Source organism: Spodoptera frugiperda, chromosome 14, assembly GCF_023101765.2.
Source record: "Spodoptera frugiperda isolate SF20-4 chromosome 14, AGI-APGP_CSIRO_Sfru_2.0, whole genome shotgun sequence".
NCBI lineage: Eukaryota > Metazoa > Arthropoda > Insecta > Lepidoptera > Noctuidae > Spodoptera > Spodoptera frugiperda.
Window position 1 is genome coordinate 10,121,251 of NC_064225.1, and position 19,641 is coordinate 10,140,891.

A 19,641-nucleotide genomic window follows, 5' to 3' on the forward strand; every position below is an offset into this window, starting at 1 on the left:
ACAAAAATCTTTTACAAAATTACTTTAATGTGGTATGATTGATAAATTAATAATTAATTTACGCGAAAACTCGATACAAATCGCGTTTCAGTTATACTATCCGACAGTTAGGATTGCAGTCGGTTCATTGTTAGCTATCTGGAGGTAAATATTAAATCTTTTGTTAACTGATAACGGTAATCTTATCACGCGATGCCGGGAAACGGGGAGCACTCGAGTGGTGCTGTGACGTCATCGTGCGATAGGGTTGTGGTTGTGACACCTGGATTAAGTCTAGGAATAGGTAACTCATGTAGTTAGGTATTAGTTGGTGTGTTTTCCTTAATGAGATGATGTGATGTGTATGTCGTTGTGTCATCGTGTGAGAGAGAAAAAAGAGATCTTTTCTCGGGCTAGGGATGTTCACTAAATTTAATATTATTGAGTAAAATATTTCCATGTTTGCATTGAAAATTTTAAATAGGTATAAAAGTTATTTGATTAATTTAATAAATCATCATTAATGGAAAACTAAAAGGCATACTTGTGTATTTGGGCACTTATTGTTAATATGTCAATTAGGTCTTGTTTATAAATCGCTTAATTTTATTTTTATAGTTTTAAAGTAGCACAGCCCTTATAAAGCGATTATTTATTTAATTTTATTTAATAATATAATAAATCTTTAAAGAGAATCAAAACAATTGATAAGCCGTGTTATTATTGTATTGTAAATATTTATCACAATATTATTTACAGCGCCATCTATATGTCGCAGTATGAACCGGTTTATCAAAGCGCTGTAGCGTTAGCGTGAAGAGTTTAGTTTTGCTACTCGCCACTAGATGGCAGCACATTGCCTATATACATTATTTCATTCGACTTTTCTTTAACTACATTTTTGATACTGTTTTAAAATCAATATTGGTTAAGTATTATGAAGGTTTTAAAAAAAGAAGCACGAATAGTTCACTTACAAAGTAATTTTAGTAATGGTATAAGCCCTTTCCTTTGCTCTCCTTAGCCGCTGGATGCAGGTCGCTTCCAACCGGCCTATCAGAAAGTCATCGGGGGAGGCTTATGTTCAGTAGTGAACGTGTTATAGCTGATTATGATAATGGCCCTTTTCAAAATATTCAGAAACATGGATCCTAATTGTCTTATAAGTATAATAATGAAATATCTCTATCTCTTTGATTCATCACAGTATATAAAAATAAGGCACCTATCATCATACTTTGATCTGACAAAATGCATAGATACAGGTATTTTTTCTTACGTACTTAGCTTTGGGTTCAATAACCTTGTGCCTAATTGTTCCGCCGGGTGGGAACGTAAATCGATTGATCTGATTATTTTGCACAAACTAATCGGCATGCCGTGCATTTTATCTTAAAACCTACGTACGTAGATAGGTGAGAATATAACTTTCCATTTCTTCTCCTAAAACAAGCAATTATTTGCTTAAAAGGTATATAAAAGGGATTTTTTTTATCGAAATGCCCTATGTAATCGAAGTAAACGCTATTTTTTATTCCCAACTTAGAACCTTTACTAAATGCGAAACTTTGGAAGTTACCCTTTACCAACAAGCATGCATGACGAGACTGATGACTGACTGTTGATGCAGCGAAATAAGTATGTAGGTATGTAAGATTTGATTCTCTGCCTGACCCCATGGGAGATAGGCGGGAGATTATGTATATATTATGTACAATTTACTTAATTATAATAATTACACAACGTGACGTTATATGTTAAAAATAATTAATCTATGTACAATGTACATATATAAAAATCAATTGCTGTTCGTCTCGCTAAAACTCGAGAACGGCTGGACCGATTTAATTTTGGTCTAAAATAATTTGTGGAAGTCCAGAGACGGTTTATAAAGTGAAAATAAATATTGTTTGAGGTGGTACGAAGTTTGCCGGGTTAGCTAGTATTAATTAAAGAAGAATACTCACTCAAGTTATGTTCGAACATGAAGGCGACGAGACCCAACACTATCACACAGAAAATTATAAGCAGTACGTTCACCATTTTGTTATTTAAGTCAAAATAATAACAATTAAATAAATAATGAGAAATAAAACTATAAGAATCAAAATAATAACAATTCTACAAATAATGAGAAATAAAACTTTATATTTATGATTAAACAATAAAAGATATAATTAAAAATTGAGGAGAATTTATGTAAAATGTACACAGTACGTAATCAGTCGAGTGTGTTCGTTAAAATAATTTGTTTGTTTTGTTTCATCGATTAGATTGTACAAGACCCAGTTTGTATAATCTGGGCGAACACTAATTTATTGAGATTATAAAGATAATTAACTTTATTTTGTGGCTTTTCTCCGCTTTTATGAATTGCGAGATATCTTTTCTAATCATACGTAGTATTTTCTTGCTCGTTCTTCTCCGTTTTGAAACGTATACAGAGGACGGACAGACTGAAAGTTTATTCTACATTTGTCCACGTTTTAAAGCAGCACTGGTATGGCTTCGACTTTGAATTGGATAAAGAAATTTTATAGATTTTTTATGACATAAGCCGGTAAATGAGCAGACGGATCACTTAATGGCAAGCAATCGGTTCGCAATCGGGAAGGGGAGTAAATGGGCCTTCACAACAAAACACAACGCAAGCGTTGTTTCACGTCGGTTTTCTGTGAGGCCGTGGTATCACTCCTGTCGAGCCGGCGCATTCATGCCGAAGCATGACTCTCCCACACTTGGATATGAAAATGCTCTCAATATTTCAATACACAGAGCTAAACATTGGGTTAATTAGCGTGCTACTGGATAGACCTATGTCCAGCAGTGGACGGAAACGAGACATAAATAATTATCTTTCATACAAAACATGTCCAACAAAAGAAAAATTATCCAATTTGATGCTTCCGTTCTCGAGTTATGCACATACAAACATTTCAACAATTCTATACTTAGTAGACAATTATTTATGAAAGAAATAAAAAGAGTCCTTGTCTACTTTTTTCTTTTGTTCTGCCTACAAAGTAAGCTTGACGGATATAGCACTAATTATTACGTAGATAAGGTTCAGTTTGCGTCAGCATTATGACTGTACCTAAGTATATAGGTAGATGGATTATTATTGGCAGTGAATGATCTTTATTATTTATTAATTACATCAGAAATGGTTATCATTTCCTACTTCATTCTTACGTTGAAACTGAATGGTATTGCAAGAAAGTTTTATATCTACGATCGAAGGCTCATATCACATACGTGTAGTCTGTCACACAACATACGAGCATTGCCTTGCTATCGAAATCAGGTGGCCATTAATATAAACTACCGATTACCTAAATTCTAAACAACAGAGGCATTCCTCAGTGTGTGAAGTGTCCAGTAATTTTCACATTTATAGATGTTACAAAGGATTTTTGTAAAAAAATGTTTAAAAATGTCCTCTACTGACTAATATGTATAAGTGACATAACACTACGTAGCTGTTACGTCGGCGTAAAATAATGACTTCTGGAAGAATTTAGGTTATTTCATCTCTTTCTTTTTCTAAAATAAAAATAGTCTAAGTTATTCCTTAGTACATTAGCTACCTACCAATAAAAGTCCCGTCAAAATTGGTCCCGCCATTTAAAACATTAGCCAGTACGAACAGACAGACAAAAATTGTAAAAAAAATAAATAATTTAGTTGCATCATAATTATGTATAGGTATTCATATTCATGTACGGTAGTAAAAAGCGGTTATTTCAATACAACCAAACAAAGATGCAGTTGACGTCAGTATATCGTGACATTCGTGTCCCGTCACCGAAGAATACAAACACGAACTAATTGTGAGAATATATTTGTACGAGTAATACAAAAGAAAATAATTATATAAAGTGAGCGAGCATTGAGAATAAAGGAACTGTTATATAATGTTATAATTGTTTCAGCAAGACTTCGTGAGAATTCACTGCTGGACTATGAGCCTTCTTTTTTATGTTAAATTGCTGATGTTTGGCCACTATCTCGCCTGATGGTAAGTGATGATGCGGCCTACGGTGGAGCACGTCTGCCCATAAGCAACCTATTCACTCGGGCTTTGACGACACCCAGGTTATACTCATCAGAAAACACAGACTCCAGCAAGGAGTTCTACTCCCTAGCAGTTCGCACAAGGAAGCTTCTCTATGAAGATAACTAGCTTTCCTACTATTTATTAACATGTCATTCTAGGGATGTTAATGGTTCCGCACGCGCCTCTAAGAGCCATCAGACCAACGCAGAAGATACCCAGTAGAGCTGATGCACGATCCGGAGCTGCGAACTAACTAGCGTTTACCGGGGCTCCAGCTCGAAAAGCAAGGGGAGGAACGAGATGGTTTTTAGTCAGTAAGAGTCTGACACTCCCTCTCGCCCTACCCAAGGTGGGAGAAATCATTGAATGATATTTCCCTCCTCAAAACAAATATAATCATAAGGACTTTGCCCACGTTCCGGTGGGATACATGGATTACAAAGCCTCTGCTTATATTCTAGACCATAATCTACACGTGTTCTATATTTTATCCCGATCCCTTCAGCCGTTTTGACGTGATTGAGTAACAAACATACACACAAAGTTTCGCATTTATTAATAATAGTAAGATAGGTATTTCATTGCTCGGAAATCGCCCTTGCAACCTCTAAACCATTCAGGTAAATTTGACTAAGAACAGCACATTAATGATAGTAGAATTTCATAATCTTGACGGCGCTACATAAACATTTTACTTACTACAATATCAAACATAATTGCCAAAGGAATTTCGACCCTACCACTTATAGTAGTAAAGCTTATTAATAAAGTTATCATTAAACAAATATTTGTTTTCTAAAACTCGTCTAGTTTACAAATGATCTATTGTTTTGTATACAGTAGGTAACAGGTCTAAGATAACACAATGTTTGCTAAAGGATTTTGATACTTATTACGTAAGTAATAACAATAATAATTAAGATTTGGGTTTTCCAGTCACTCATATGATCATATGCGATGATTCTTTAACAAGAAATGATAAACTCGAAAATTACTCATCCTATAAACTAAATGTATGTATTTTGATGATGCGATCTTGAATGCATAGATTGCGTAATTAATGACGGTTTTAGAGCATACATTATAGGAAAAACAGTTACAGAAAGGTCAATCCCACACATTTTTGGGAGACAAAAAAATAGCAACTAACACAATACATATTTGCCTAGATATTGATAATTTCTTTTGAGTATTATGTATTTTATTTTACGAAAATTAGTCATCCTATTAAAACGCAGCAAACTAGAGGTATTCCACATGCAAACTACGCCCTAATGTTAATGAATTTTCATTAAACAATATTAAACTTAAGTAAATGCAAGTACTCACCATCCCGATACTTGTTTAGATGATACAGAAGGAACAGAGTCATCAGATACACCAGGTAACAGAACAGGGGAGCCAACACAACACAAACTAGACCTACCATGTCATGCAACATTCTCGGATAATATCACAAACAAAACTCGGAAAAACAACTGAAAAAATATTTCGGAAAATAATATTTAAATTCTCGAATTTATTATTCCAACAATTTTATTTAAAATACACTCGGAAATACAAGCGAGAGAATAATTCGGAAAAACTTGGAAAATGATCTCGAATTACTTTTTCAACAATATTGTAGTTCTAAATTTAAATACACTCGGAATAAATACATATGTCGTAACAATTTTTGAAATATACACTCCGAATCAAACAAAAACAATCGAAGAAATATTTCAGAATTATTTTTTCCTCTTCTTAATTATCTTTTTTTTTTTAATTTCCTAACGACTTCAGTTTCCGCGAATAGGTATGGAACTGAGGATGCTGGTATCTGTGTGTACACTGTACATAAGTAAAAGTACATAATATAAAAATATTCTCGCTGATAACATGCAGGCTTAAGCGGTTATCACAGTAATTATGAGACAAGTTTAAGGTGAACTGAGATTCTTTGTAAAATAAATCTTTTTACTTTATCTTGCTTAAACATAAAGCCGTGGTGACGGCCATGAAGCACGTACAAAGAGATGCCATAGTGAGGTTGTGCACTGTGACAAAACAAATCGGCCCTGCCCAATCTATACTTATAGCTGAAGAGTTTGTTTCTTTGTTTGAACGCGCTAATCTCTGGAATTACTGGTCCGAATTTAATATTTGTTTTTTGTGTTCGATAGTGAATTTATTGAAAAGTATATGGGCTATAAAATATCATGTTATGACCAATAGGAGCTGAGTAGATTGGTTGAAACTTTGCGCTAGTAGTGAGCAGCAATATTTTTCGATAATCTTGAATCCTGAATTCGATAATCCTGAATGATTTTTTCAATTTTGGAAGCAAACTAAAATTATATTAGTTTAATTACTCTAAACATTACAATATTTACGTTAAATGTTATTTCCTTAACATCACAATTATGTGTAGGAAATAATGAATCTTACTCATTAACATTTAAAGTCTCTAATTCAACAATTTACATGCAAGATTAAGCACATAGTTTAAAATAATTTATTTTATTTTGATATTTATTTTTATGCGACTTCCGAAAAAACAGATTACGTTATAAATTTTTAAAGAATTTGAAGCTTTAAAAACCGGCTTCGTTAGTGATGAGACACAACTAATATTTATAACTAATACAGATATATATTATAACACATATTATTTATATTAACTTAATATCTCTCATGAAAGTTATAATAAAATAACACGTATTATGTTAACAAAATATATCAAGAATTATTAATACTGTGATTAAACGTATTATAACTATGTAGAACTACAAATCACTAACCTAAATGAAAGGCCTAAGGTCATTGACCTATCTCACAAGGCGTTGGTATGCAATACAAGTTACATTTCAACCAGAGGCTACCACTCTACAAACCTTGGAACCCAAGTAGCATTCTGTTTCTGGCTAACAGATGTCAAAGCAATTTGATTCATATCTCCAAGGAAATATGAGCTATAGTCATAAACATAAAGTTTTATGTGTCATGAGTAAATGCAAATGGGTGGTTTGTTGTCTATTTGCAACTAAATTGTTAGAATGATTTTGATGAGGTTTCGTACAGGATTAGCCGGGATGTTAATGACGATTAGGTACAAACTATTTTTAAGTGAGATTAGATAATTGAATTACTCAAAATCTTTATTATATGTACAGGATTAGGATGTAATAGGAACGAGTTTTTTTTTTAACTTATGTACCTACCTAATTCAAAAATGCGTAACTACTTAAACTAGATTTTTTATGCGAAACAATAATGGTTTTGCTAAGCCTTGAAATTAAACTTGAGAGCACTTTTACTTGTTTTATCTATAATTGACAAAATGTACATATATACATAGTATATAATATATCATGTGAAGCCCCAGTCAAAACGTAGCATGCATAGACCTCATAAAGCCGATGCAATACATAATGAAGTAATGGCCCCGCAGTTGATCATACGTTAGCTAATCTATTGCTAATGGTTCGAGGCAATTGATGGGCACTGCAGATGTGGCCAATTATTTCTGTTTTGTATTACTAAGCTTCAAGAATGACAAGGTTGAAATATACATTGATTGAGCATTAAAACGTTATTTCCCAAAGATCGGGTATAGCATTTTGAGGTGGTCTTCTTACGATGTTCTTAGTAAAATTATAAGGTGTAGAAATGGGATAGTAATCAAACGACCTTGAAATTAACCCAATAATTATTTGGAATTTAAGTGGTGCTTAGTGATCTTAGCCATAAGTCCACCACAGATGGGACCTAGATGGGCTGATGCTTGATTTGGAGCCGCGGAAGACCCTTAAAGGATTACGGGGGCACCGGCTCGAAAAGGAGTAGGAACGGGGTAGTTGGTTTGTTTGTTTGGTCAAGTCTGACACTATCTCGTAACAATCGGGCGGAAGAACTTATTGAATGATTTTCTCTCCTCAAAAAAGGGTTTAGAGGTTACCACAGAAATATCAGGCCACCTTTAGGCAACTTTTTGTCAAAAAAACCTCTACAACTCTTTTGTCGAATGAAATGTATTATATATCTAACTGTACGATAAAAAACTAATTCTGTAACCTTCCCTACGAGTATTAGATATAAATGTAAAGGTCAAATGTTCAGATAAGTTAAATTTGAACCTAATGTGCACCGTGTACCTGAATAGTTGTTATCGCTCAATCAATATTTAAGTACTCTAGAGATATTATATGTGTGTGCGTGTTGTCAGTTCCCACGCAGATAACGAGAAATGTCGGTAAAAGTTCTAGGATTTCATCATATTCTAGCCTTGTAACTAACCCCTTACTTATACTGTTAGATTGGTAAAAAATCATCAAAATGTCCTTAAATGTGACATATCTTGGCTTACCTTAAATTTAGAAACGGTTGGTGCAATCGAGCTTTAAACCTATCCATATATGATGACCGTCTTAACGAGCTAAGAAGGTAACTCTTAGTTGAGAGGTGGTTTAGGAGTAGTTGGTGAAAACGGCCTACAGAGTGATGCGGTTAATTTTTTTTTTATTATTGTTAAATGGGCCGACGTTTGGCCGCTATCTCGCCTGATGGTAAGTGATGATGCGGCCTACGGTGGAGCACGTCTGCCCATAAGCAACCTATTCACTCGGGCATTGAAGACACCCAGGTTATACCCATCAGGAAACACAGACTCCGGCAAGGAGTTCCACTCCCTAGCAGTTCGCACAAGGAGGCTTGAAGCTAAGCGCTTCGTGCGTGTGGGTGGGATATCCACCATGAATCGGTGACGCCTCGCCGATTGTCTTGTGGTTCGATGATGGAAAGGACTAGGAGGAATCAAGTTGTGCAATTCCCCCGCACACTCTCCGAAATGTATCCGAAATTAATGGTGGAGCATGCGCGTCTGCTTGTAAGCAACTTATTCACATGGAACTTGAAGGAGTACCTACTCAGTATTTTTAAAGGAGTAACGACGATTTTTTGTTCTTGTTTCAGAATAAGCAGCTAGCTTCACTGACCAGTCAGACTGACGGAAAATTCTATTTGATTTTATCCAATTTTTAGTGCCACACACAAAGGAAACCCTAATCCATTTAAAACCTCGATATTTACATTTGATTGCCAATTTTTTAGAACAATTAGGCACTTACAAATAGGAACAGATATACAGACCTACATTGTATATCATTGTACTAAGCAGAACTAGACAATTGTTGTACATATTGTATGAAGCAGTTTTATGATGCAATAAAGTTCATATTGGCATGTCGCAACAAAGCATTTAATGAACATGATTAGATATGCCGTATCAAATCAGAACAATGGACTCTATACCTTGTTGTATCGACAGACTATAATGTATACCAACGTGTCCGATTATGATTTAAGATTCATTTGATTAATTTAGAGACTGTATAGAAGCTAGTGGACCCTTGATTTTTTTTAGACTAGCTTTTGCCAGCGGCTTTGCTTACAGTTAAAAAAGCACGAATTTTTGATAATTTTTTCGGAGGTTATTTGGACTAAACCAATTTTTATGTAATAAAGGACGACCTGATACCTACAATATTAATCTAATTAAATTATATTTTTAACACACAAAGCTTTTATAACCATTAAGTGCCGTGCATAGTGCATAATTATGCATGACTATAGTGGATTAACAATAAATTATGTACTTACATTTCCTGGTTATTTTTATAACAGCTCCAAACTAAACAAATCAAAATTATCAGAGATATTGATAACGGTGCAAATACTAGTTTAAACCAAACGCTCCTCACTACGGTCGATCTCGTATCCTCATTCAGCGTATCAGCTTCCATTTTTAAAATAAACCGTCCAATCACTTTAAACAAAATAATGATGTTACAATGCAGTTATAAAAATATAACAGATATTTTGGAACAGGTATAAAATATTAGTGTTATTTTTAAATAATATTTTTAATGTTAGTATTTTTTGTTTGTGTATTATGGTTTAAGTAACGTTTGTGTTTAATAAGTAAGTTAATGTTATAACCGTTGGCAGTGCTTTGCATAACTGTTATCTAGTTATTATCAGCTCCTATCAGTGAAAGTTACAAGTAAACTAACCATTGTTAATGGGTTTACTCGCTTGCCGATTATATGAGCATTTGTATGGACTTTTTCGAGTTTATTCTAGTCTAGGTAAAAAAATATGAGACGTAGCATGATGCAGTACATTTTAAACAAGTTTATCACCAAAATATTAATTGCAACTATTAATGTATTAAGATTATTCTGTTAACATGATGTAACAACCACTTTATCAATTTAGTTCTTGTAAATCTCAATGAGTAGTGGATAAAAAATGAATGTTATAAAAATAAATAACAAGTAGATACTTATAACATAACAGATATTTTACTTAATAAATTACATCTCTATAAAAAAAATTCAATCTATAAATAGGTTTTAAATGAAAATTTTGCGAATCAAAGGACCAGTTAATTCAAATAATAGTGATGCGAAAACAATTGTTTTAAGTTATAACGATATTAGGAAATACATACAGAGTAACAATTGTATTTAATATGTTTATGAGACATTATCTAACATGAAAATCGCGTTTAATGCTAATCTTCGTGATAACTAGAACAAATACTAGTTATCTCATTATCTGTGCTCAGTTCAAAAGTTAGACAATAAGGAGGTACGGATTTATTTACTCATGCCTACTAATACGTCTTCCTAATTTTATTTCCTACTTGGCAAAATTGGGAATATTTTTAAATCAGTAAAGTACCAAGAAATGAAGAAGAAAAAATGTTTGAGTGTTCGACAATTCGAGCATAAGTTCCTGAATTCGATACTATTTATTACTGGGTTGGGTTAATGGATGGCAAAATTGTTGGTAATGGACTTGAAGTCTGAAATATTGAGTTATGTTTACAAAAAATAACATTAGAAATAAAATACAAACAGCTTTGACTCTTCGAGAGATAAATGCTCCTGTTTTTAACCGACTTCAAAAAAGGAGGTTCTCAGTTTATCTCGCGTTTGGTTGAACCGAATACTAGACTTAAAAAAAATTAAAGCACTAAAGAAATTTGAAATCACTTAAAAAAAGCTTATCTCCTAATTTTTACCCGACACCCAAAAGAAAGGCTAAAAGCCCTTGGTCCTTTTAGGACCTCTCATGACTCACTATGCAACGAAACTAATTCCTATAAAGCAGTAACTACGTCAGTAAGTACTTTCTTCTTAGTAAACCGCAGCAGATACGCAATGAAACTGACACTAATCCACTATGAACATAATTACAAGACGCACTCTTGAAAACCCATCATAAAAACTATGAGACCAAACAAACAAATACTAAAAAAGCTTAAAACAAATTATCTTTATACTTTACGACACGGATTATAAATAAACCCGGCCGTGTTAGGGAAACAATAACACAATGTATTATTACATAAATGTAAATCCACTCAAAGAGCATTATGCCCAGATATATCTTGTATCAAAAGGACCGATTTGAAGAGGGGCATTAGGGAAATTACTGATAAATAACAGCGTGACTCCATCACATGACTGCTTATCGATTAGATCAAGATTTTCTTCTGTCTATCTTTAATACAAATAAATCTGTTTGTCCTTCGGTACGGTTTATTTTTGTAATGCATTGAAGGTTCAAGTGCTGTGGTTAAGAAGCGTGACATGTTAGTTTTGTTGTCCAAATTGCAGTCTGTTATAAAAAACATTGTTAGGTTTATGATTATGATCTATAATTTGAATTAAAACAAATTTGTAATGTAGACGACTTAGTATATACCAATTATTTGTCGATCACACTTAAGTAAACTAACTAACTTAGGCATTGGAGAAAGGGATGAGTAAATTTTCAAGGGTCGCCTACATTAGCAACCTTTTTTAAGGAGGGAAATGATCCAATGACCTCTCCAGCCTTGGGTGAGAGGAGAGCGAGTGTCAGACACTTATTGGCTAAAAAAAACCGTTCCTACTCCCTCTTCGACTCGAAGCCCCAGTAACCCGCTAGGCAGCCTGCAGCTCTGGGTCGCGCATCAGCCTTACTAGGCATAATATGTGGTGGTCTGATGGTTCTTTGAGAAGAAGTGTGGGAGAGCCATGCTTCGGCACGAATGGGCCGGCTCGACCGGAGTGATACCACGGCCTCACCGAAAACCGACGAGAAACATCCCTTGCGTTGTGTTTCGTTGTGTGACTGAGGTTACCGGAGGCCCAATACCCCCTTTCCCAATCTTCCCCATCCCCATTCCCGAACAACAACCCTTAAATTCCTAACTCCCAAAAAGCCGGTAACGCTTTGTAAAGCCTCTGGTGTTTCAAGTGTCCATGGGCGGCGGCGATTGCTTACCATCAGGTAATATGTCTGCTCGATTACCGATTTTATAAAAAAAAACCATTAGCAACCCTAAACTGACATGTTAATAAATTATAGGAAAGCTAAGCCTAAGTGCAATGATGTAACCGAAAATCAGAAAATCATTGTCCGTATCTTAATGTTAGTAATATTCTGTTAATCGCAGCGTGATATTTTATAGCCTATAGATAGCCTTGCTCGATAAATGAACTATTTAACACAAAAACAGTTATTCAATTCGAACTTTACTTCTGGAGATTAGCGAGTAAATAAACTAACCAAAAACTATTCAGCATTATAATATATTAGTATTTAGATAAGTATAGATACATTGCTATTAATTCAATTGCATACATTAACGTTAGATGAATCTAATAGGCGCTTGTTTAAATGCTGCAATGTTCGAGTAGTTGAAACTAAGACAGTCTTCCACAAGGTTTCGATGACATTCACACTATTATATGATGTTACGCATTCAGATAAAACATTTCTTTTTCCTGCTACTAATGTCAGACTTATCATAAAATCTCGAGGTTTTACTTAAACACGCATCATAGGCGAGCGTTCAATTTTCTATTATCTTGACTTACAATCGAGTTCTGGTTTGATGGCAGGCCGCTGATTGATTAAGACGTGATTCGATTATTGGGACATTATTTTGAATGATTGCTTGATAGTTCTTGAAGTGGTGTTTTAGATGTTGCGACGTAGGAAACATTGATGGTTATGTACATGACAATAATGCGTGGTCGTTGTAGTTCGGAGGTTAAGGACACATGCTTCTCATCTATAGGTTGCGAGTTCAAAACCCGCCAATTGCCAAACCTGCCAAACTCGCCGTTGGCCAATGCCAATGTGACTTTTTCTAAGTTATATAAACTTTCTAACATTATTTAGATACCACTAACAAACGGTAAAGGTAAACACCGTGAGGAATCCGCACTGATTAAACATCACATTCATATTTCTCTGAAACATGAATCTATCTGTTTTAAATATACTCTTAATGAATCGCTCACATGCAGTTTGAGAAATTATACCTTCTCTATTTTCGACCAATGATTTTTGAAAAAATTGTGACCATAACTTCAAGTAAAATATTACATAAATCAGACAAAACTCTAATTCCACGTTGTAGATACAAACGATTATCTCCGGCAGATAGGTATGATGTTCTGAAATAAACGGAAGTCAACAATGACCTTTACATAACTACATGTATATAGGTACGCACGATAAGCATCGCCGTATAATCCGACTTATACATACTTGTATAATGACAGTAAATACAAATTGAATAGACAAATGGAGGACAGATAGGTATCTCGCCGGAATTGGTGGTCCTTTGATCTAATATAATATTATATTATGTAACTTGGTCCTTCGAGCATCATAACTATTATTATGTTAACATTAGAACTTAAGACGGGATATTTACCATGTTTATTAATGTCTATGACATTGTGTTTGACATAGTGTATGGCATAGTGTTTTTAAACTGATATGGCATAGTGACCATAACAGTTTAAAAACTTATATTATTATGTGTTCCTTATTCTGACTTTTCTCCAATAAGATTTTAGAGTTAGACTGAATATTTAATTCCGCGGAATATAAGCGTCTTGTTTGAAAAATCGACCATATGATCTATATAACGGGAAAGTAAAATTAAATATAATATAAGAACGCAAAAAATGGTTGTGAAAATAATTATTACTATTATAATATTAATAGGAGTAGGTAAATGTGTCACAGGTTGCTTCTAACGATCTGATCTAGATGTCACTTAAAGAGGCCTATATTCAGCAGTCAAGTGAACAACTTATCCATCATCTGACATGATGTTGATAGTGATGATGAAATGCGACATCTTTAATCACTTAAGTAGATCTGTAACTTAACAGTGCGTAGTACGGATTTACGCAGTAAGACAAGCCCTCTCATACAAGGAAATGATAGTATATGACATATACAAGTGAAAACATATAGATCAAAAGATTTCAATATCTTTCAACAAAAACGCAGTTACCACCCAAAGCAACGGCCTTGATATCAATTGTAGACTGGCTTTGTTTACTCTTTGCTATCACAATGCAGAAAATGCAAGCAAAAGATAAAATATATATGTTAAAAGAAACCCTGCCTAACCAACAAAATCCGGATTATTAATCTTACATCGATCTTCGAGAGAAATCTCCAATTGACAATGTAAAACTTGAATGTAACATTTTTGAAATTCCGATTTGCTTTTTAGTATTCCACACTGTGTAAAAACAAGAACCTTATAAGACTTCACTGTCTGTCTGTTTGTCTGTCACCAGGCTATGGCTTATGAATCGTAATAGCTTTTTGTAAGTGAGGAAAATCGCTTTGGGTGAAACAATTAGGTGTGTCATTCTCTCTTACTGTATAAAAACCTCCTACTTCTGCTTCGAGCCAGAGCCCCGGTATCCTGTTAAATTATCCGCGTCTCCAAGGAATCGTGGTAGCTAGATAGTTGAAAATTGTCGAGGGGACATAGTTTTAGTAGAGCTATAGCATCTCCCATGCACCAAAGTTGATTTAATGCCGTTTGCTTACCGAATGAACGAATGGAGGAATCATACGGAATTCTTTGTCCGGCTCGCAATTGGTCGGTTTTTCCTAACATAAGTATTTTTTCTTAGAAATAGTGGTCTGATTGCATCATGAAGAAAGATTAGTTTGTTGTTTTGTTCTTTGATGTTCTCGATTGTAATGCATTTTGGAGAAAATCTTATTATCAAGGAAATGTCCATAATATGGACACCAGACGTATGAGGTAGAATTATCTGATTTCTGATTTCTATCATTTTATTTATTTTCGAAACTTATCGAAGTTTATGATTACTGTATCAACATCTTACACATTCATAATGGTGAATGAAACTTATGAATCAAAGATATTTACTACCTATTATTTTTCTTTTTATTCATTCACTTTATACTAAAATGCATAATACTGTGTCAACAATATTCTACATTAAAACATAATATTTTTGCTCCACAAAGAATTACATAGACTTTTTATCCAAATATTCCCGGGATTTGAACTATTTGGGACCGGTGCGGTCTTAAGGTTCAAAGGAATTTCTGTGAAATCTGGTCCCACTTCCAATAGCTATCCCATGATGTAATACACATAGCTATCGGAAAGTGGGACCAAAATTTGCATCCTCCTTTGTAATGTATTTCGTCTCAAAGGACCAGAAACGCTAATTCCTTAATTTTCCCACCAAAACAAATTAAGATAATAATCCAACACAATTACTGCAATCGAAGATACGAAAAAATACCTATCAGTGATAACAAACACTCAAAATATGCCATATTAGGTATTTATATATCTGTGACAAAGTCACGGGACATATGACTAAGTATTATCACATACTTATCACTGGCGTATTCACAAATCTTCGGTAATCTGTTGAAACAATACAAATTCAAGAGGATCACCGCCATTTGCGTCAAATATAAGTCAAGTGTTTTTCTAAAATAATATTTTCATGTCATTTGGTTCATAAACAAAAGTATTAATTGTCTATTGGACAGTAATCTTTATTGATTAGTGTTTTGGGTTGATTTTCCTTTATTGTAGACATCATTGCTTTGGAAAGGCGGTAATGAGTCATTTTAAGGCCGTACCTTCAGATTATTTTTCAAAAGAGATTTTAATTTGGCAGTGAGAGGTCGTCGGTCTAATTGGGTATTTAAAAAAAAAGTTTCAGTAGGAGTAGCAATGGCGTGGTCTTTAGTCAGTAAGAATCTGTAACTCCTTCTCGCCTCGACCAGGGCGGAAGAAGTCATTTGATGATTTTACGCTCTCAAAAATGCAAACCACATCATTCGATAGTCTCTTCGTATAACGACCAAGAGCCTACTTGACCTTGGAGGACTAAGGAACAGGCCTTTATTCAGCAGTGGACGGCTTCTGACTGATGATAGTGGTGATGATGATTGGATATGAATAAGTCTTTGAGGCGCGCGCGAAACGCCGCGCCGCACGCACGGGCCTGTTTCTGTTCGGGACCTACGGTGGCCGGAGATCGTCGCACGATCCCCGACGCCCGGAGTATCTCTCGCGATGACTGGGGCGTGAGGAGGTGCGTTCCCTCACGCGCCCCGCCTAGATCTGAGTAACTAGGTCAATATACAACATAATATGATATATATCTCCCATTGTAATAGATTTGTTATCTTTAGTAGTAGAACGCTTGACCGCCATCACCGGTGGGATTAAGATAAAGCTATCCTTCGTACGTTTGTGGCACACGATCTAGACTATAATCTCTAGCCATTGAGCAGACAGTTATCGGACGTTAGCCTAGCTTACGTGTTTGTGGACATACATACAGACGTGTTAAAGGATTATTATATTCTTAATTACATATTTTGTTATTCCCTTCTCTTTCTCTTTTTTAAAAACTTTGTTTTAATGTGGATTAGGATTTTCTCCTGTGTCGTGGGTGCGTTTACAAACATACAAGTTCACATACACATGACACCTAGACCCGAAACAATAATCTGTGGATCACACAAAGACTTGTTCCGTGCGGGAATCGAACCCGCTACACGTTGCACGGCAGCCAGTTGCCCAGCCACCGCGCCAACCGTGCAGTCTGTTAGTTTTGACTAACATTGTTGTCAGTGACTTGTAAAGTCTCATCTCTACAAAGTCAATCTTGATTTTAACTGGAACTTTGAATTTTGAATTCATTGATACTATCTGGTTCTGCACGGCAACCTTACTTGACAAGCTTGAACCCACGGCTTCATAGAGATGCAGCGTGAGACTGTACAAATCAGAGTTATATTGAGGTTACCAAGGACCAAAGTAAATATCAGCAATGCTGTGATGTGGATTCATCCTATAAAGCGAAGTGGATACTGAGTGGCTACTTAATTGTTATCTGCGAGTGAATGTGATAATGTGAATAAATGCATTTCCTTTCTTCTCCTTCTTAAAGGCGATTCATGATATATTTTTGGTATTACACGTAATGCTGATATGTCAGAAATATCTCTACGTGCATACAAACTGGGTCTGATTGTTTTTATGTACTTCACACGTATGTCCTCAAAATTTGAAGATTATTCGCCTTTACTTATCTCACTTTGTCTAGAACTCACTTTGTTAGAGATCCATGCTTTGGCAGGAATGGGCCGGCTCGACCGGAGTGATACCACGGCCTCACAGAAAACCGACGTGAGACAATGCTTACGTTGTGTTTCAAAGTCAAAGTCAAAGTCAAAATCATTTATTTCAAATAGACCAAGAAGGCACTTTTGAACGTCATAACAAATATAATAAGATTAATAACGTCTGTCTATCGGTCAGTCCTATAGTGAAGCTATTTGTTTTTTATCCCATTCCCCAATTTAACCGATCCCCGATTCCCCAACTACTCTTAAATTCCTAACTCCCAAAAAGCCGGCAACGCATTTGTAGCGCCTCTTGCGTTTCGGGTGTCAATGGGCGGCGGCGATTGCTTACCATCAGATGATTCGTCTGCTCGTTTACCGGCTTATAATATAAAACAAAATCTTATGTAAGTTACACTTACATCGTTGACGCAAATCAATTAATGTGAAGGATATAGGTAAACATTAAAATAATGTTTATTACAACACAATACTTAAGTAGTTCCCACTAGAAAGCATCAAATCTTATCAACTGTTGTATGTACAGTAACCGTAACAAGTCGTTTCAAGAGCTACCGTATCAATACTTTGATAAAGTTCTATGTAAACTCAATTACTGCAAAGGTTATGGTCATTTGACTGTGAAATATTTGTATAGTCGATGTTAGAACCATGTCGTACTAATACGTAGTAGTACTTACATTATCAAACTGCATGATTTTTATTGATTCTAATTGTAACTGCTTTTCGGTCAAATGACTGGTGATTTTAATAGCCATTCTGATTATTACAGACTGTACTCCTACGCAATTTCTACCGCTGCTTGGTCCCTATTGATCGTAGCGTGATGTTTTATAGCCTATAGCCTTCCTCAACAAATAGACTATCCAACACAACAAGAACTATTCTTTTCGACTCAGTAGTTTTTGAAATTAGCGCGTCTGTTTGTCCATCAGCCACGCTGAAACTACTGAACGGATTTTGATGATATTTGGTATACAGACAGGGTATGAGCTAACTTGGGTGATGATGGGATATTTTGTATCCCATTCTAATGTGTTGCTGCTGGCGTAGGCAGCAATAATTATATGTATAGGTTAAACATATTTTATATCTATGTATATCAAAGTATACATGTATTATTATGTATTTACCTATAGTATAAATACTGTTTAAAAGCAAAGTCACCCATATGATCTTCAGTATGTCTAAATAGATGTCTACACAAGTGCATATTATCACTTATATCAGCAATATTTATCAATACCTGCACTTAATTTGTGTCTGTATTACAAAATCATTTTATTGTCATCACTTTATCTAGCTGTATGTATATATTTAGAGTCGGGTTAATAACCTCATTGATTTAGAGGTGAGTATAAGATTATTAACTAGATTATCATCGATTATACCTATTTGGTCATCATTATCTTTATCATTTTGTTTTACTTGCCCCATATTATGATGGTCTCTTGTGTCGTATGTGCGTTTACAAACATACAAGTTCATATAATACACAGACCAGCAATAACATTTTTATTAGTAGATCGCACTGAGAATAGTAATAGACATGGTCGTGAAATCTAAGTCACTATTAAAGACGTGGTCCTTTCACTTCAAACGTGGTCCTTTGAGTCAAATATCCAAAAAGTGTCAAATATTAAGAACTGCGGACAACTTAACGAATTACTGGGTTCTTAGGGTTCCAGCTCAAAGCAGAAATAGGTTTTTAGTCAGTAAGAGTCTGACACCCAAGGCGGAAGAAGTCAGTTGATGATTATTCCACTTCAAAACAGAAAAGGTGTGTCAAACCCAACACTTTACAGATAATGACCTAAATATTTTCAATCTTCGATTTTCAATGAGATAAAATTGCAGCTGAACAGTCACATGACCCATCGTGGACTGTGGCTGACATGCCTACTTACTTGACAGCGTCAGATAAAGACAAACAAACGCGACACATTTTTCTAAGTATAGTTCGGGTATTTTTGGTATTGCGTTCTTTTTATTATGTTTATGGCACACGCCGATAAACGAGCAGATGTATCACCTAATGGTAAGCAATCGCGGCCGCCCATGTACACTTGAAACACCAGAGGCGTTATAAGTGCGTTGCCAGC

The 19,641-nt window shown here is 35.0% G+C and overlaps 1 protein-coding gene across 4 annotated transcripts in view; it reads right to left on the reverse strand.

Moving 5' to 3' along the window:
* Positions 1-19,641, reverse strand: part of LOC118279232 (uncharacterized) — a 75,569-nt gene that overhangs the window by 25,480 nt on the left and 30,448 nt on the right. The window contains exon 1 of one of the 4 annotated variants that reach the window (XM_050698463.1): positions 5,366-5,492. The exons of the other annotated variants lie outside the window; for them this stretch is intronic. Within the exon in view, the coding sequence (XP_050554420.1) occupies positions 5,366-5,477 (112 nt within the window). The 5' untranslated portion in view covers positions 5,478-5,492. Of the gene's footprint in view, positions 1-5,365; positions 5,493-19,641 lie in introns of those variants that run through there. 4 annotated transcript variants of the gene reach the window in all.